Raw genomic sequence first — 18,548 nt, 5'->3', positions numbered from 1 at the left:
ATGCCCAAGAGGATGACGAAACAGGAGGAAGATGTTAACATAGCCGGCGGCTTCTGCCCTTTGGCGATCACATCGGCACTGACGCTCATGGAAGAGGAGGACGGGTACATTTACATATGCAGCAAAGCCTCACCGGTGAAGAATCTTGATGAAGATGCAATCATCATCAACAGCCCTATCTCAAGCAGAAGTGATTCCAATTCAAACTCCGCATGTGATTGCAGCAGCGGCGGTTCTCATTCAAATTCCAGCAGTGAATGTAGCAGCTCGTATTCAAATGAGAGCATCAACAATACAGCTCGAGCAAAGTGCACACGAACTGATCTCCCATGGTAAGGAATCTTTGGAAAGAAGGCAGAAGGAGACGAGCTCCGGGGTGAAGTCCCGTCGGGACGTGCTGGAGACAAAGAGGACGGTGATGCCTAGCGAGAAGATACACTGGGTGGTTCTTAAAGGCAGCTTGGGCTCTTCCTCGAGTGTGACGATCACCCCAATTAGTGGCAGCATCAGAGCTCGGTTGTGTTCTTGCGCCCGATATGAAACTTCATCTAATACACATGTCTCCTATTTGAAGTTATTAAGCCAAATAAAGTATTCCATAAACCAGTTTTAACAAAGCCACAACTTAAAACTTGTTTCCTAAAAATCCTCTTTAGCAGATTTTGCTAAAAATTATTCCATATATCAGTAATCCAAACAACCACTAAAGTGTGGGATCACAAAGTAGGATGGTTTTGTAATTCAGCTTGGGAGTTTTCTTCAGAATATTATTCCACAGTTGAAACTTCTGACCAGAGTATCATATGTATGTAGCCTCGCCATTGCACATACCTACGGCATTGTAATCATGGGAATCGATGAACTTTCCATGGACGCCCTACCTCCTGCAAGGTAATTGAGGAATGGAGCAAAATAAAGCTTGAACAACGGAGCATGAATTGCGTGTTTGAGTTATCCAATGCAAAGTTGCTGCAGAGATTGTTCTTAGTGGGGTTATTCAGTTATGTGATTAGCAACATTTATGTGTTCTATAGAAGTGCATAATTTCGTTGTGTACATTGGAGTATCTTCCGATCTGTGAAACATGGGTTCCCACAAAATTTTCATTTCTTATGAGTTTCTGATTTTAAATTTGCTATGAACTTTTCACATTCTTCACGTGTTTCTGATTTTTAATTTATTATGAACTTTGCGCTTATCTACGGATCCTACACCCTGCATAACGCATGGAATCCTCTATAACACTAAACTTCCTAGTTTTAAAGAGCCCACATTCAATTGAGGTCTCCAATAAGAATTGGGTAACCCGATTTTGACCGGGTCAACAATTTCTCAAGGATATCTCATTCAATTCTTTTATACTATACACCATGCTTTCTAATTTTTAAGGGCTCACAATTAATTGAGGTATTCAGTTTAGCCTTGGGTCAACCGATTTTAATCGGTTCAACACTTTCTAAGCTCTCCCATTTAATTCTTTTATTCATTATGTTCCCTAATTTTGAAGCTCTTCCATTCAATTGAGGTATTTAATTTTGGATTTGGTTTACGATTTTGACGGGGCCAACAAATTTTCAAATCAATCAGTAGCAATCGGCCTATAAAAACATATCAATCTCACGCACCCTCCCATCACCTGCCAAAAAAAAAATCAGCGTCATCACATGATATTATAGCACCAATATAGTAGTACATGCGGCCATCGACACGGAAATTTTCTCTCATAAGTAAAGGTTGGCTAGCGGATAACACGGAATCACAGCATGAGATGCCCACAAAATCACTGCATTATAAATAAAAATAAAACACACTCTATCATCTCCCCCACCCACCAAACTGATCATTACATATGTTCCAAAATATATGGGGTATAGTTTTGTTGAAAGTCAAATTTCTTTAACTTTGACCAAGTTCAGAGAAAAAATATCGACATCCACAATATTAAAAAGAAGTATGGAAATTCATTTCATGATGAATTTAAAAATACCGATTTGATATTATGGATTTTGGTATACTTCTCTACAAATTTGATTAAACATAAAAGGTTCCAACTTTCAAAAACAGTAATACACCTTATATTTTGATATGGAGGGATTTTTTTTTGAAGAAACCGAACAACATCAATGGCGCAGCAAAGCGCGCCCAACCCTTCTAGTATGTACCCTTGTTGCCTCGTTGTAGCTGCTTTGGGTTGGCCCATTTAGGAGTGAATGGGGTGAAAGCAGAGCATTATTTAAGGTCAACGGAAGGGGGCGGTACTCCTCCAGGAGTGAACGGGCTTGGTGCAACAATATTTTAGGAGAAACATTGTTTCCATTCAGTTTTGCATTCTCACTGATCCCCTCGGCTGATGTTGCTTGATGGATGCCAAACAATTGCCTCGGTTTCAAGCCTAAGTTGCTCGGGTTGGCATCACTAAGCTAGCACCGCTATCGTTCTGTGGCAACGACAGGCATTTTCATCTATGTTGGTATTAATTTGCTTGATGAAAACTCGGTTGCAAAAGTGCATCATAATATAACTGACAGAATTTGTTACAACTTACAAACTTGGCATGATGATAGCCATTGACCTATGGCTCTTATTCCTTTGTATCCTACATGAGTTTTGTACTACATAATGTGTACTTTCACGCGATACCTATGCTTGCCATGTTAATCATCTTGAACATGTTCATTTCTTGCATCTAAGTGACTAACACGGTATAAATGATCTTCTATTACAAATAGTAATTAATCCTGGCATCATATGAATACGATCTAACTATGGAAGTCAAAAAAAATTATGTCAACATATATATTCTCGGCCTATGCAAGCTAGCTTCTAGGATTTTAGTGTTATGTTAGGATTTTGGCGTTCTCCACCACCATTCTCACCGTGTCCGCAGACGTAATGAGGGCCGCGTCAGAGGTGAAGAGCACCGTGTGCGACATCACGTTCTTGTAGTATTGTTTGTCCAGCTTGTTGGGCATCACCACGTCCTTTATCACCATCGGGTTGTTACCGCCTAGCGTCGCGTCGGCTAGGCACTGCCCCCACAAGAATGCGGCGAGGACACCGTTGATGTCGGAGGGGGTATTGAGACGGTCGGAGACGAAGGACGAGTTGTATTTTCTCAACTTGTCTTGTATGAAGTACATACATGATCCAGATTAGCCATGGGAGACTCAAACTAAGATAGTACTCCCTCTGTAAACTAATATAAGAGCGTTTAGATCACTAAAATAGTGTTCTAAACGCTCTTATATTAGTTTACGGAGGGAGTACAAAGCAAATACAACCTTTAGTCCATGGTTGTAACTAGGGCCCTGTTTGGTTCATAAGTCCTAGGATTTTTTTAGTCCCAACTTATAAGTCCTAAGTCCCTAAAAAGTCCCTACCTGTTTGGTTCCCGGGACTTATAAGTCTCTATAAGACCATATTACAACTATAAATCCCTATAAGTCCCTCCTTAAAAGTCTTATTTCATAAGTCCCAAATGCCCACTTTAAGTCCCTATAAGTCCCTCATGTTTGATTTAGATAAGACTTATAGGGACTTATTTAAGTCCCTAGACCAATAAGTTCCTAGAAACAAGCACCCTTTAGGACATGCATTGGAGCATATTATAAAGAAAGAAATCCTAAAGCAGAGGGATTTGTGGGTATTCAAGCGGATTTGGGGGGATTGGGTGGGAAAAAAGATTCACGAAATCCTCTGAGATCCCCACCCCGGGCTAAATCCCCCCTCTACCAAGCAAGGCCTTAGGAAGGGGGCAAAATCAGTACACAGATCACAGATCTGGCAGACTATCGCACAACCAGGGAAAAAGCGTACCCGCGCGGAGAGACGGAAGCATGCATCGGCGGCTCCGGCAGTCTCCATGCTGTGGTCGGCCTCTGGCAATCTCGCGAGATCAGAGGCGACGGCGGAGCAAACAAGGTGGCCAAGCGACGGAGGCGACAGTCTGAGGCTTTGGATTGGACAGAGAAAGAGGCGCCTTTTTTTTTATCGTAAGAAAGAGGCGCCTTGTTTGTATCGCCTTGCTGCTGGACACACGTTTCTTTTATGTCTTTCCTTAATGGCTTTTACTGTTTTCCAGCAGGTTTTTTTGGGCTTCGTTGCGCTTTTTTCTTTCTTACATTCTCATTGGTTTTCTTATTTTTAAACATATATGTCTAAGTTTTTCATACGAATTTTACATTTGTTATATACATTAGCCGCAATTTTTATACATGCTTAGCATTTTCAAATACATGATTAATGATTTTTACAAATAGTATGCTGATGTTTGAATTTTTCATATACACCTTACATTTACTGTATACATGTAACATATTTTATATATACGTCTAACATTCTGAAATCAATGATTACATTATTTCAAATACTTTTCTAAATTTATTGAATATGAGTTAAAGATTTTTTGAGTACACGTTGAAACTTATTTTGTATGATACAAAAAAAAATCTTTAACTATTTGAAAAAAATTACATTGGATAAATATTTTTTAATGTCAGAAAACATTTGTTTGAAAATTGTGACATTTAAAAAAACCATTTAACATAAATATTTTTGAATAGTATGAATCTTTCTTAAGAATTAAGTGATCATTTTTGCTCTGCATAGGATTTCCATAAATGTTACCACATTTTTTTACACGTGTGAACATTTTTAAATTTCACATGCTTTTTTTTAATGGTACAAAATTCTTCTTAAAGCTAAGTGACACTTGATGTACAATGCCTAAAGTTTTTTTTATTGTGTGTTGAATACTTCAAAACATTAAAAAAAATTGCATTTTCACGGTGAAAACTTCGAAACAGGCTTTAGAAAACGTTGGCTTAGAAAATGGAAAGAAAATGATATGGCTTTTCTAATGCTATTGTCATCCAACGTTTTTTAGAACTTGGTTTTCAGCTACAGAAAGAAGGGTGGGTCGCTGGGAGAGCTCATTTCGGCCGACACATGTTCGGCGGCGGGACAACCCATGTACGGGGGCAGTACAGCCCCGTGTTTTGTTGGTTCATCTTTTTCTTATTATTCTTTCTTTACTGTTTAATTTTTAAAAATAATTAAGGATATAAAAAGAGTCCCAAAATTCAAAAAATAACTAATTTTGAAAAACAAATGTCTGAAAGTCATAAAATTTTTTCGAAGTCACAAAATATTCATAATTTGGAAAATAATGGTTGGGAAATCATAAATGTTCATGAAGTAAAAAAAACATTTGCATATTCAGAATATGTTCATGATTTTGAAAAAAAATATTTGGGAAATAAAAATATTCATGATTATGAAAAATGTTTGTGAACTTTAACAAATGTTCAACCCAGAATAAGTCTCTAATATTTGTGCAGAATAGATCTCTAATATTTGCTCCTTTTCCAGCTCAGCATTCCAGCTGCCGGCATTCTCTCTCTTCATGTAAACCTTGTAAAATATGAGAGAAAAGACATAAGTATTGTGAGATCAAAACAGCCCATAATGCAATAAATATGTGTAATAACAGCCCATAATGCAATAAATATCGATATAAAAACATGATGCAAAATGGACGTATCAGCCCACCAGACCATTTGGCTGATGCTATCACATAATTTTTTTGTAAGATCAAAATAGGCCATCGCGTACGTGGGAATCGCTTTTTTATTAGGATTACCTTTGCCGCCTTTGAGAGGAGCTTGATCTTCCATCCTTGCAGGATCTCCCAAATTCTTTCCATAAGATACTGGAAGCATTTTTTCCTTGGACTGCCCCACATAGCTTGGAAGCCCCAAATCCAATGTTTTCTAAAACCTGATTTTTTTTGTCAGCTACAGAAAGAAGGGTGGACCGCAGGGAGAGCTCAAAAAAATTTGGCACATAACATGCTGGAAAAGGCACCACGAGCGCAACCACCTCCCCCCGCGAGCCCATTTGGGCCGACACATGTGCGGTGGCGGGACAACCCATGTACGGGGGCAGTACAGCCCCGTGTTTTGTTGGTTCATCTTTTTCTTATTATTCTTTCTTTACTGTTTAATTTTTAAAAATAATTAAGGATATGAAAAGAGTCCCAAAATTCAAAAAATAACTAATTTTTAAAAACAAATGTCTGAAAGTCATAAAAAATTTTCGAAGTCACAAAATATTCATAATTTGGAAAATAATGGTTGGGAAATCATAAATGTTCATGAAGTAAAAAAAACATTTGCATATTCAGAATATGTTCATGATTTTGAAAAAAAATATTTGGGAAATAAAAATATTCATGATTATGAAAAATGTTTGTGAACTTTAACAAATGTTCAACCCAGAATAAGTCTCTAATATTTGTGCAGAATAGATCTCTAATATTTGCTCCTTTTCCAGCTCAGCATTCCAGCTGCCGGCATTCTCTCTCTTCATGTAAACCTTGTAAAATATGAGAGAAAAGACATAAGTATTGTGAGATCAAAACAGCCCATAATGCAATAAATATGTGTAATAACAGCCCATAATGCAATAAATATCGATATAAAAACATGATGCAAAATGGACGTATCAGCCCACCAGACCATTTGGCTGATGCTATCACATAATTTTTTTGTAAGATCAAAATAGGCCATCGCGTACGTGGGAATCGCTTTTTTATTAGGATTACCTTTGCCGCCTTTGAGAGGAGCTTGATCTTCCATCCTTGCAGGATCTCCCAAATTCTTTCCATAAGATACTGGAAGCATTTTTTCCTTGGACTGCCCCACATAGCTTGGAAGCCCCAAATCCAATGTTTTCTAAAACCTGATTTTTTTTGTCAGCTACAGAAAGAAGGGTGGACCGCAGGGAGAGCTCAAAAAAATTTGGCACATAACATGCTGGAAAAGGCACCACGAGCGCAACCACCTCCCCCCGCGAGCCCATTTGGGCCGACACATGTGCGGTGGCGGGACAACCCATGTACGGGGGCAGTACAGCCCCGTGTTTTGTTGGTTCATCTTTTTCTTATTATTCTTTCTTTACTGTTTAATTTTTAAAAATAATTAAGGATATGAAAAGAGTCCCAAAATTCAAAAAATAACTAATTTTTAAAAACAAATGTCTGAAAGTCATAAAAAAATTTCGAAGTCACAAAATATTCATAATTTGGAAAATAATGGTTGGGAAATCATAAATGTTCATGAAGTAAAAAAAACATTTGCATATTCAGAATATGTTCATGATTTTGAAAAAAAATATTTGGGAAATAAAAATATTCATGATTATGAAAAATGTTTGTGAACTTTAACAAATGTTCAACCCAGAATAAGTCTCTAATATTTGTGCAGAATAGATCTCTAATATTTGCTCCTTTTCCAGCTCAGCATTCCAGCTGCCGGCATTCTCTCTCTTCATGTAAACCTTGTAAAATATGAGAGAAAAGACATAAGTATTGTGAGATCAAAACAGCCCATAATGCAATAAATATGTGTAATAACAGCCCATAATGCAATAAATATCGATATAAAAACATGATGCAAAATGGACGTATCAGCCCACCAGACCATTTGGCTGATGCTATCACATAATTTTTTTGTAAGATCAAAATAGGCCATCGCGTACGTGGGAATCGCTTTTTTATTAGGATTACCTTTGCCGCCTTTGAGAGGAGCTTGATCTTCCATCCTTGCAGGATCTCCCAAATTCTTTCCATAAGATACTGGAAGCATTTTTTCCTTGGACTGCCCCACATAGCTTGGAAGCCCCAAATCCAATGTTTTCTAAAACCTGATTTTTTTTGTCAGCTACAGAAAGAAGGGTGGACCGCAGGGAGAGCTCAAAAAAATTTGGCACATAACATGCTGGAAAAGGCACCACGAGCGCAACCACCTCCCCCCGCGAGCCCATTTGGGCCGACACATGTGCGGTGGCGGGACAACCCATGTACGGGGGCAGTACAGCCCCGTGTTTTGTTGGTTCATCTTTTTCTTATTATTCTTTCTTTACTGTTTAATTTTTAAAAATAATTAAGGATATGAAAAGAGTCCCAAAATTCAAAAAATAACTAATTTTTAAAAACAAATGTCTGAAAGTCATAAAAAATTTTCGAAGTCACAAAATATTCATAATTTGGAAAATAATGGTTGGGAAATCATAAATGTTCATGAAGTAAAAAAAACATTTGCATATTCAGAATATGTTCATGATTTTGAAAAAAAATATTTGGGAAATAAAAATATTCATGATTATGAAAAATGTTTGTGAACTTTAACAAATGTTCAACCCAGAATAAGTCTCTAATATTTGTGCAGAATAGATCTCTAATATTTGCTCCTTTTCCAGCTCAGCATTCCAGCTGCCGGCATTCTCTCTCTTCATGTAAACCTTGTAAAATATGAGAGAAAAGACATAAGTATTGTGAGATCAAAACAGCCCATAATGCAATAAATATGTGTAATAACAGCCCATAATGCAATAAATATCGATATAAAAACATGATGCAAAATGGACGTATCAGCCCACCAGACCATTTGGCTGATGCTATCACATAATTTTTTTGTAAGATCAAAATAGGCCATCGCGTACGTGGGAATCGCTTTTTTATTAGGATTACCTTTGCCGCCTTTGAGAGGAGCTTGATCTTCCATCCTTGCAGGATCTCCCAAATTCTTTCCATAAGATACTGGAAGCATTTTTTCCTTGGACTGCCCCACATAGCTTGGAAGCCCCAAATCCAATGTTTTCTAAAACCTGATTTTTTTTGTCAGCTACAGAAAGAAGGGTGGACCGCAGGGAGAGCTCAAAAAAATTTGGCACATAACATGCTGGAAAAGGCACCACGAGCGCAACCACCTCCCCCCGCGAGCCCATTTGGGCCGACACATGTGCGGTGGCGGGACAACCCATGTACGGGGGCAGTACAGCCCCGTGTTTTGTTGGTTCATCTTTTTCTTATTATTCTTTCTTTACTGTTTAATTTTTAAAAATAATTAAGGATATGAAAAGAGTCCCAAAATTCAAAAAATAACTAATTTTTAAAAACAAATGTCTGAAAGTCATAAAAAATTTTCGAAGTCACAAAATATTCATAATTTGGAAAATAATGGTTGGGAAATCATAAATGTTCATGAAGTAAAAAAAACATTTGCATATTCAGAATATGTTCATGATTTTGAAAAAAAATATTTGGGAAATAAAAATATTCATGATTATGAAAAATGTTTGTGAACTTTAACAAATGTTCAACCCAGAATAAGTCTCTAATATTTGTGCAGAATAGATCTCTAATATTTGCTCCTTTTCCAGCTCAGCATTCCAGCTGCCGGCATTCTCTCTCTTCATGTAAACCTTGTAAAATATGAGAGAAAAGACATAAGTATTGTGAGATCAAAACAGCCCATAATGCAATAAATATGTGTAATAACAGCCCATAATGCAATAAATATCGATATAAAAACATGATGCAAAATGGACGTATCAGCCCACCAGACCATTTGGCTGATGCTATCACATAATTTTTTTGTAAGATCAAAATAGGCCATCGCGTACGTGGGAATCGCTTTTTTATTAGGATTACCTTTGCCGCCTTTGAGAGGAGCTTGATCTTCCATCCTTGCAGGATCTCCCAAATTCTTTCCATAAGATACTGGAAGCATTTTTCCTTGGACTGCCCCACATAGCTTGGAAGCCCCAAATCCAATGTTTTCTAAAACCTGATTTTTTTTTTGTCAGCTACAGAAAGAAGGGTGGACCGCAGGGAGAGCTCAAAAAAATTTGGCACATAACATGCTGGAAAAGGCACCATGAGCGCAACCACCTCCCCCCGCGAGCCCATTTGGGCCGACACATGTGCGGTGGCGGGACAACCCATGTACGGGGGCAGTACAGCCCCGTGTTTTGTTGGTTCATCTTTGTCTTATTATTCCTTCTTTACTGTTTAATTTTTTAAAACAATTCAAGATATCAAAAAAGTCCCAAAATTCAAAAAATAACTAATCTAGAAAAACAAATGTCTGAAAGTCATAAAAAACGAAGTCACAAAAAATTCATAATGTCGTAAATAATGTTTGGGAAATCATAAACGTTCATGAAGTAAAAAAACATTTTAATATTAAGAATATGTTCGTGATTTTGACGAAAAAAACTATTTGGGAAATAAAAATATTCATGATTATGAAAAATGTTTGTGAACTTTAACAAATGTTCAACCCAGAATAAGTCTCTAATATTTGTGCAGAATAGATCTCTAATATTTGCTCCTTTTCCAGCTCAGCATTCCAGCTGCCGGCATTCTCTCTCTTCATGTAAACCTTGTAAAATATGAGAGAAAAGACATAAGTATTGTGAGATCAAAACAGCCCATAATGCAATAAATATGTGTAATAACAGCCCATAATGCAATAAATATCGATATAAAAACATGATGCAAAATGGACGTATCAGCCCACCAGACCATTTGGCTGATGCTATCACATAATTTTTTTGTAAGATCAAAATAGGCCATCGCGTACGTGGGAATCGCTTTTTTATTAGGATTACCTTTGCCGCCTTTGAGAGGAGCTTGATCTTCCATCCTTGCAGGATCTCCCAAATTCTTTCCATAAGATACTGCAAGCAGTTTTTCCTTGGACTGCCCCACATAGCTTGGAAGCCCCAAATCCAATGTTTTCTAAAACCTGATTTTTTTTGTCAGCTACAGAAAGAAGGGTGGACCGCAGGGAGAGCTCAAAAAATTTTGGCACATAACATGCTGGAAAAGGCACCACGAGCGCAACCACCTCCCCCCGCGAGCCTATTTGGGCCGACACATGTGCGGTGGCGGGACAACCCATGTACGGGGGCAGTACAGCCCCGTGTTTTGTTGGTTCATCTTTGTCTTATTATTCCTTCTTTACTGTTTAATTTTTTAAAACAATTCAAGATATCAAAAAAGTCCCAAAATTCAAAAAATAACTAATCTAGAAAAACAAATGTCTGAAAGTCATAAAAAACGAAGTCACAAAAAATTCATAATGTCGTAAATAATGTTTGGGAAATCATAAACGTTCATGAAGTAAAAAAACATTTTAATATTAAGAATATGTTCGTGATTTTGAAGAAAAAAACTATTTGGGAAATAAAAATATTCATGATTATGAAAAATGTTTGTGAATTTTAACAAATGTTCGCACACTCCAAAAAAGTGTTCACAAACTTCAAATATTGTTGCGACTTTACAATTTTGTTCCCAAAAATTTAGAAAATGTCCATCGATTCAAATAAATGTGTCACTCACTCAAAAATGTTAATTTATTCAAAATAAATTTATGCAATCAAATTAAAAAATTGTCATAAATCTCAATACATATTCCGAAATTTCAAAAAATGTTCGCCCATTGAAAATAATTGTTTGCTAGTTTAGAAAAATGTTCAAAATTTCAGAAAATGTTCACGAATTAAAAATAAATATTTTCAAATTAGGAAAGTGTTCGAAAATTCGAAAATGATCATTCATTCAGAAATGAATTACGTTTCAAAAAAATGTTAAAATTTTGAAATATATTTTTGCAAAATGAATAAAAGAAAGAAAAGTTAAATAAAAAAGAAATGAAAAATATAAATATAAATTAAATATAAAGAAAAAATAAATAAAGGAAAAATAGAAAAGAAAAACACAAAAAAGAGAAAACAGGTCTGGGAACGTTGCCAAATCCGGAGAAGAGCTAGTTTGGCCGGCCCAAAGTGTACCCGGCATGGGAGCCATGCAGAGAATCACACATGAGGATAGTTTGACTTACTTCCATAAATGTAGCAAAATAATAGTGTCAATCCATCCTATTAGAAATATGAAGACGAACCATTGGATTTAAGAGTCGAACCTGTAGGCTATGTTTTTTCTCTCTGCCCAATATAACAACCAGATGGGGCCTTGAACGAATTTGTAGATGTCGCTCAGGTGGAGGCAACACTGAGACGATTTGCTCGCATATGGATTTATTTTGGGGGCGCACGCACCGCCGCCTCGTTGCCTGGAAGTGAGAGTATGGCATGTCGTCTGTGATGGCGGTCGCTGCCACAACGTTGATTAGGGCTTGAGAGACAGAGAGAGGCGCTGCAGATCTCACCTAGAAGGGGAACACATTTGGCCGCAACGGCAGGGGAAGGAACAGCCGGCACGGCGGCCATCTTGACGACCTCTCGCCTAGGGACGGCAAGTAGCTATGGACTCTGGCATTCAAGTTCAAGGCTGGAGTTCAAAATAGGAGAACATGAGCAGGATAAACATGGTGTAATACGCAATCATGCATCCAAGATATTAGATGCCAGTCTTTTAAACACTCCCAAGTGCCACCTCTAAGTTTTTATATAAATGTTTGTATGTAAAGAGAGGGAAAGGGAAAACGTAGGGCAGCAGAAGATTAATGCCACACATATCTCACAACATCTGCAAAGAGAATAATATATCAAACAATGGTAAATCAGATCTGCAGAATTAAGCATGACGTTAGAGCCTTGTTTAGAAGTAAGAACCTCGAGTGCTTTTTCAGCATTTGTTGCTGCGATCACACCAACTGCTGCATTTGCTGACCTATACAATCAAAATAAAAGCCATCTTATTAGTTATTGTCTTCATTTGGCACTTGAAACGTCATCTTCCTGACGTAGGATATATTCTCCAAACTGGATCAACTTACAAATGGTTCCAAAAATAGGAAGAAAACATACTGATCGATTGGACTTCAGGCAGAGCTTATGCAAAGTGCGCTATATATCAAAATGACTACACTCGGGCTTTAATCTTTCTCTCGTAAATAATTGCTCAACCTAGAAATTCAGTGCTACGTATATGCAGGGAGGATAATATTATGCGGAGAATCTCAAGTTTATAGCAGCAGCAACCATCAAAGGCAAGGTCTGAGTGTGCACTATTATTAATAGTTTAATACTGAATGTAAGGTACATCTCTTGCGCAGTCAATATGATACACTGGGCTAAGCAAAATGTTGGATTTTCATAGAAAATGGAAAGAGCTTTGTACAACAATTAATTAGTGTACACCTCTTAAAATACAATGACCAACATCTATTCAGGCCAAGTTTAGGAACATGAAGCAAACACTTTATGAGCTAAATAAGCAACATTCTTGCATCCAGCCGACACAAATGGCAAATTCTATTGAGAACTTTTTCAGATTTACAATTCCGATAGTCACAGTTTTGCATAAGAAGTGGAAAATACTAATGTTGCTTTATATTCCCTCCGTTCCTAAATATAAGTCTTTGTAGAGATTTTACTATGAACCACATACGGATGTATATAGATGCATTTTAGAGTGTAGATTCATTTATTTTGCTCCGTATGTAGTCCATAGTGGAATATATTCAAAGACTTATATTGAGGAACGGAGGGAGTACTTTTGATGACCCACCTTACAATCGAGCAGAACCAACCCATCCAGGCACCAAGCACAACCCACCTCGAATCCGAGAACTGCATTCATTTTGGAGTAGAGAGAACACCGTAAATCATAATAGATTCTAAGAGTAGATGCCCTCGCGCGTCTTGGCTGGATCCACCGAGAAGGCCTCACTTCTTTGGATCTCCTTGAGCGCCTCGGCTCGATCCACTGAGAAGACCAGCGGACGCTGAATCCCATCGCGGATAGCCCGCGTCGCCGGCATCCCCCCTGTATCGAGCGCCCCCACCGATCTGTTTCCTCCTGTTTGAGCGAACAGTTTTTCCTAGCGGAGCGTCGGATCAGTTTCTACCTAAATGGGCTGTGCGTAGAAGCCCAATTGACCACAGGCCTTTGAAAAAGTTTCCAGAATAGCGGCCTATTAGGACAGCCAGCCCAAATCGCGGATAACTGGCGCTTAGAGAAATATCGGACGGCCAAAAACTAATTTAACACGAATCTGGCGGCTGAAAACGCTGAGGGCGTGAGAGAGCTCTCTTTAGGCTCAGTTATACTGTCCTTAATTTCGTTGAATGGAGCACCCGGACATCTTGGCAGGGCCCGTGGGCCAGGAGAGAGCTTGGTCAACCTAGGCCTTAGTACTAGCCCATCCCGAGGAAGAGTGAGGGCGGTTCCATGGTGGAACCCTTGCCCCATCTGCGAGAGGGTCAACGATGGCAGTCTTGTGCCCACTGGGGAAGCACCGACGACAGTCGCACTCGAGAGCAGCGCAGCCGACAGACTGCGTACCTCACACCGCCCCGCTTCCACTGGCCAGGAAGTTCCCACGGCGATGCCATGTTCCGCCTCCCCGGTGAATAACCCCAACGGGGAATGCCCGCTGCACCCAGGACAAAGACAACTCCCTGGTGGGAAGACAAGGCCCCGCACTGCTAACATCGAGCCAGGGGACCCGACCACTGTGATGAAGTCACAAAGCGTGCTGGTGCAGTCCTCCTCCTCTTCCGCAAAGTCTGACCAAGCTGGGCCACGAGGCCTCCAAGGCGCCAGCACCGAGGCCGGGCTACCGGCAAGGGCGATTCCGACTACCGCGCCTAGAGAGCGACGTGTATGATGTAAATTTTCTAGAAACCGGTGGAAGCATAAGTTTTGCCTACTATACAGCTAAATGCAGCAGCCCATATATAACCTCTACGCTTGACCTTCATCTCGGTACGAGTCACGTCCAGGGATTATAAATTTTTTAGTTCCTCCGGGGCACTTTATGTGGTTCTTGCTCCTTGTGAAAACTAGGGATGCAAGAAAAGCTCAATTCTTGTGAGCCGTTCGAGATCAACTTACTTCTTGCCAGGACGCGAGATCGACTCTCAAAGAAATGAGTTGTGTCTGAGCATTAATTCTATGTAGTTTGTTAAAAAAAGTGTTGATCTTGAGCTAACACTAGCTCATTAGAGCATTTTATGTAGTTTGACAAATAAAAACATGTTGGTCTTGAGCTAACACAAGCTCTTTAGATTTTAGCTTTACAGCTTAAAATAGTACAATGAGTGGGAGAAAAAAACATATACATTTTGCCTGTAAACTATGTAATCCGGCCTAAGCGAATACAATTTTCTTTTGCTTCAAGATTGATGTATTTTTCCCACACAAAAATATATTTGTAAATAAAAAAATTAAGTGCATCACGTGTCATCGGGGTATTTTATCACCTTGTTCCCTAATAGTATTAAGCTATCTAGTGCATGTGCACAGGTTGATGACTAGTTTTAATAATTATTTTCTATGCCTACTATGTTTCTCAGGATTTTGGCAGGCCATAACAGACGACTTGACATTTGGAACTACAAGACCCAGGTATGTATATACGTAGGATGCAGCCGTATTCTTGTTGGGATGCATTGATGTGGTGGGCCCTCACATATACTTACATACTGACTTCCAATTGTATCCATATTCTTGTTGGGATGCATTGATGGGCTGGGCCCTCACACACTGATTTCAAATTGTATCCATACCTTTTGTGCGATGCAGACAAGAATGATGGAGCGTGAATTCTACCCTGGGTGGGCTCATGCCATCAGAATGTTTGTCTCCTCTAGGGTGTTTGTTAACACCGTTAGGTTTATCATGAAGTCGACGGAGCAATTGTTCGTGGTGGGTGATACGGACGGGTACATCCACGTGCATGACTGTATGACAATGAAGAGAGTCAAGGAATTCAAAGCTCACCATGGTTGGGTCACATCATTGGCCGTTCACCCGACTCAACCATTTGTGCTGTCAGCATCTTCCGACAAACTAATCAAGCTTTGGAACTGGGAGAAGGGGTGGGAGTGCATCCGGACATTCACTGGGCACTTGCACTGGGTGAACCAAGTCAAGTTTAATCCGCATGACGCCAACACTTTTGCCAGTGCTTCCTATGACGGCACAGTGAAGGTTAATTATTACTACTATTCCTTTTTTTACTCGTCCTCGTATGTAGCTACAAATAAATATCGATTGTCCATCTGATATTATTTATTTATTTCTCGTTCACAGATCTGGAGAATTTTATCCCCCACTCATTTCTCCAGCCTCAACTGCGAAAGGGTACAGGCCTGTGTTGATTACTATCCCACGTGTGTTGATCAGCAGCACTACATTGTTACAGGATCGGCATGGTCTTCGAGCTCAACAACTGGGACGGCACGCGTATGGCTTCTAGATCATCATCTTAATTCAACAAAACAAAAAGATACTTATCAGACATACAAACAAACAAATGATATCAGATGTTGTACTGCGTGGTTGCATGCATGCATGACTCACATCTCACATTAATAAAGTCTCTCCTTCATTTTCTAATATCAATCAGATCTGGGATTTGCGAACACAGACATGTATCAGTGAAATCAAGGGGCTCCAAGATCCCTGTAGTGTTGGTGTGATCGATTGCCACCCAGATCGTCCAGCAGTGTTGGTTACCGCGTCAAAGAGCTATTGTGTTTCTCTCCACGACTCCACAACCTACAGGTATAACGCTCCAGCAGCCGCTACAATCCATTGTGGCTTCCTACTACTCCCCTCGGGCATAGTTCTTTTTAAATTTTCAGGGTCACTGTACTAAAGAAACACATGTGATGGTCATTATAGTAAATAAATGTAGATGTTAGATCTCCTTTGAACAACAATCACATAGTAACACGTGGATGTTTAAATTTGGGTCAGAATCCATACGGGAGAAAGCAGACAATCCACAAGTAATACACTCTAACTACAAGCATGCTTTCAACTCAAGTCCTTATATACAAACCAGAGGGCCAATAGCATGGCTACACCATTCCCCTTCTCTTCCTCTGCTTTTCTTTTTGTTTATTATGATGTAGAGTATACATGGCTAGCTAAATTCCGTAAGAAGTTTAGAAATAAATAGTATGACTCGTAATTTTGCAGGTGTGAAAGAACGGTTAATTTCGGTCTCAGCGAGGTTGTCTGTTTTGCAAACATCAAGGCCACAAGAAGGTAGCCGAAATAAATCCTATAACTCTTGTACTTTAGCCCCACACATCTTCTTTTCAAATTTTTGGTGGGAACAAAGCGGGCTAACAAACTAAAGCCATCTCGTCCAGTGCCAACATCCAATCTCAAACAGCCCTCTGAGGGGATAAAAGTACTAACATAGTCAATGAAAGAGCAGTGCTTCCGTACTCCTACACCCGTATTTTCGCATTTAGGGAAAAAGATTAATATACATTTTTATAAAATCTCATTCGGTGAGTCAACTCCATCGTTGTTTTCCCAAAGCTTGTCCTTGATACGCGAAGCTCTTGGGGTGGCGGTGGTGCCGCCGTCCCCGGCCTGTAGCGCCGGCCTTGAAAGATTTTTCCACTGTTGACCCTTATTTGTCATTGGCCCCACCCGCTACTTCTACCCTCGAAGCAGTCTGCCAGTGCCAGCCCTTGCCCATGGTCGCTGCCACCTGCCAAAGAGGATGACCAGACAGGAGGGAGATGTCGAGTACGTGGCCATTTGTGGCAAAGCCTCACCGGTGAACAATCTTGATGAAGATGCAATCATCATCAACAACCCTATCTCAAGCAGAAGTAATTCCAATTCAAACTCTGCATGTGATTGCAGCAGCAGCAGTTCTAACTAAAATTCCAGCAGTTATTGCAGCAGCTCATATTCAGATTAGAGCATTGACAGTACAGATCCAGCAGAGCACACACGAACTGATCGCCCTTGGCAAGGAATCTTCGGAAAGGCAGGAGAAGGAGGCGAGGTCCAGGGCAAGGGAGATGGCCCGTCGGGACGTGCTGGAGACAAAGAGGACGGTGATGCCTAGCGTGAAGATACACTGGCTGGTTCCGAAAGGCAGCTTGGGCTATTCCTCGAGGTTGAGGATCACCTGAACTAGTGGCAGCATCAAAGATCGGTTGTGATCTTGAGTCAGATATGAAACTTCATCTAATATTACACATGTCTCCTATTTGAAGTTATTAACTCCAAACAAAGTATTTCCATAAATCAGTTTTAACAAAACAACAACTTGAACGTTTACACCCCGAAAAAACAACTTGAACTAGTTTTCCCAAAATCCTCTTTAAGCCGTTTTGCTAAAACATGTTCCATATAGCAGCTATCCGAAACAACCATTAAATTACGGGATCAAAGTAGGACGGTTTTATAATTGAGCATGGGGATTTTTCTTCACAATGTTATTCCACAGTTCAGATGTCTGACCAGAGTATCATATGTATGTAGCCTCGCCATTGGACATAAGTACGGAGTTGCCATCGTGGAAATCGATAGATTCTTTAAGGAAGTCCCGCCTCCTACAAGGTAATTGAGGAATAGAGTAAAATAAAGCTTTATCGATGGAGCATGAATTGCGTGATTGAGTTATGCCAATGTAAATTTGGTGCAGATATTGTTCTCAGTGGGGTTATTCAGTTATGTGATTAGCGTTATTTATTTGTACTGTAGAAGTACATTTTTTTGCTGTGTGCATAGGAGTATGTTCTGATCTGTGAAACATTGGTTCCCTCAAAATTTACATTTCTTCAGGATTTTCTGATTTTAAATATGTTATGAACTTTGCGCGTGTCTTCATGAGTTTCCGATTTTTAAATTGATATGAACTTTGTGCTTTCCTGCGGATCCTATTCCCCGCGTAATGCAAGGACTGTGTACCAAATGCGGGCACCCTGTCGCGTCTATGTAGCTGCTTTGAACTGGCCCATTTAAGAGTGAA

The 18,548-nt window shown here is 39.5% G+C and overlaps 1 protein-coding gene across 1 annotated transcript; it reads left to right on the top strand.

Annotated features, from left to right (window-relative positions):
• On the top strand, positions 1-18,255 carry LOC147977522 (uncharacterized). The gene is made up of 9 exons (XM_087545789.1): positions 1-332; positions 814-891; positions 15,115-15,166; positions 15,344-15,751; positions 15,854-16,006; positions 16,170-16,327; positions 16,748-16,816; positions 18,059-18,136; positions 18,222-18,255. Exons 1-9 carry the CDS (start codon positions 1-3, stop codon positions 18,253-18,255), a joined length of 1,362 nt encoding a protein of 453 aa, XP_087401915.1.
• The last annotated feature ends 293 nt before the right edge of the window (positions 18,256-18,548 follow it).

This window comes from Triticum urartu, chromosome 3A, assembly GCF_056163025.1.
Source record: "Triticum urartu cultivar PI428250 chromosome 3A, HENAU_Tu73, whole genome shotgun sequence".
In the NCBI taxonomy this organism is placed as follows: domain Eukaryota; kingdom Viridiplantae; phylum Streptophyta; class Magnoliopsida; order Poales; family Poaceae; genus Triticum; species Triticum urartu.
Note: the sequence above shows the minus strand (reverse complement) of the source record. Positions and strands in the feature narration are given on the sequence as shown.

Bases quoted from the DNA above. Each gene is read 5' to 3' on its own strand.
- LOC147977522 (XM_087545789.1), top strand. From the start codon at position 1: ATGCCCAAGAGGATGACGAAACAGGAGGAAGATGTTAACATAGCCGGC. The intron at 892-15,114 runs GTAATTGAGGAA...TATGTTTCTCAG, and splicing joins GACGCCCTACCTCCTGCAAG to GATTTTGGCAGGCCATAACA. The intron at 16,817-18,058 runs GTAGCCGAAATA...ATATGTATGTAG, and splicing joins AACATCAAGGCCACAAGAAG to CCTCGCCATTGGACATAAGT.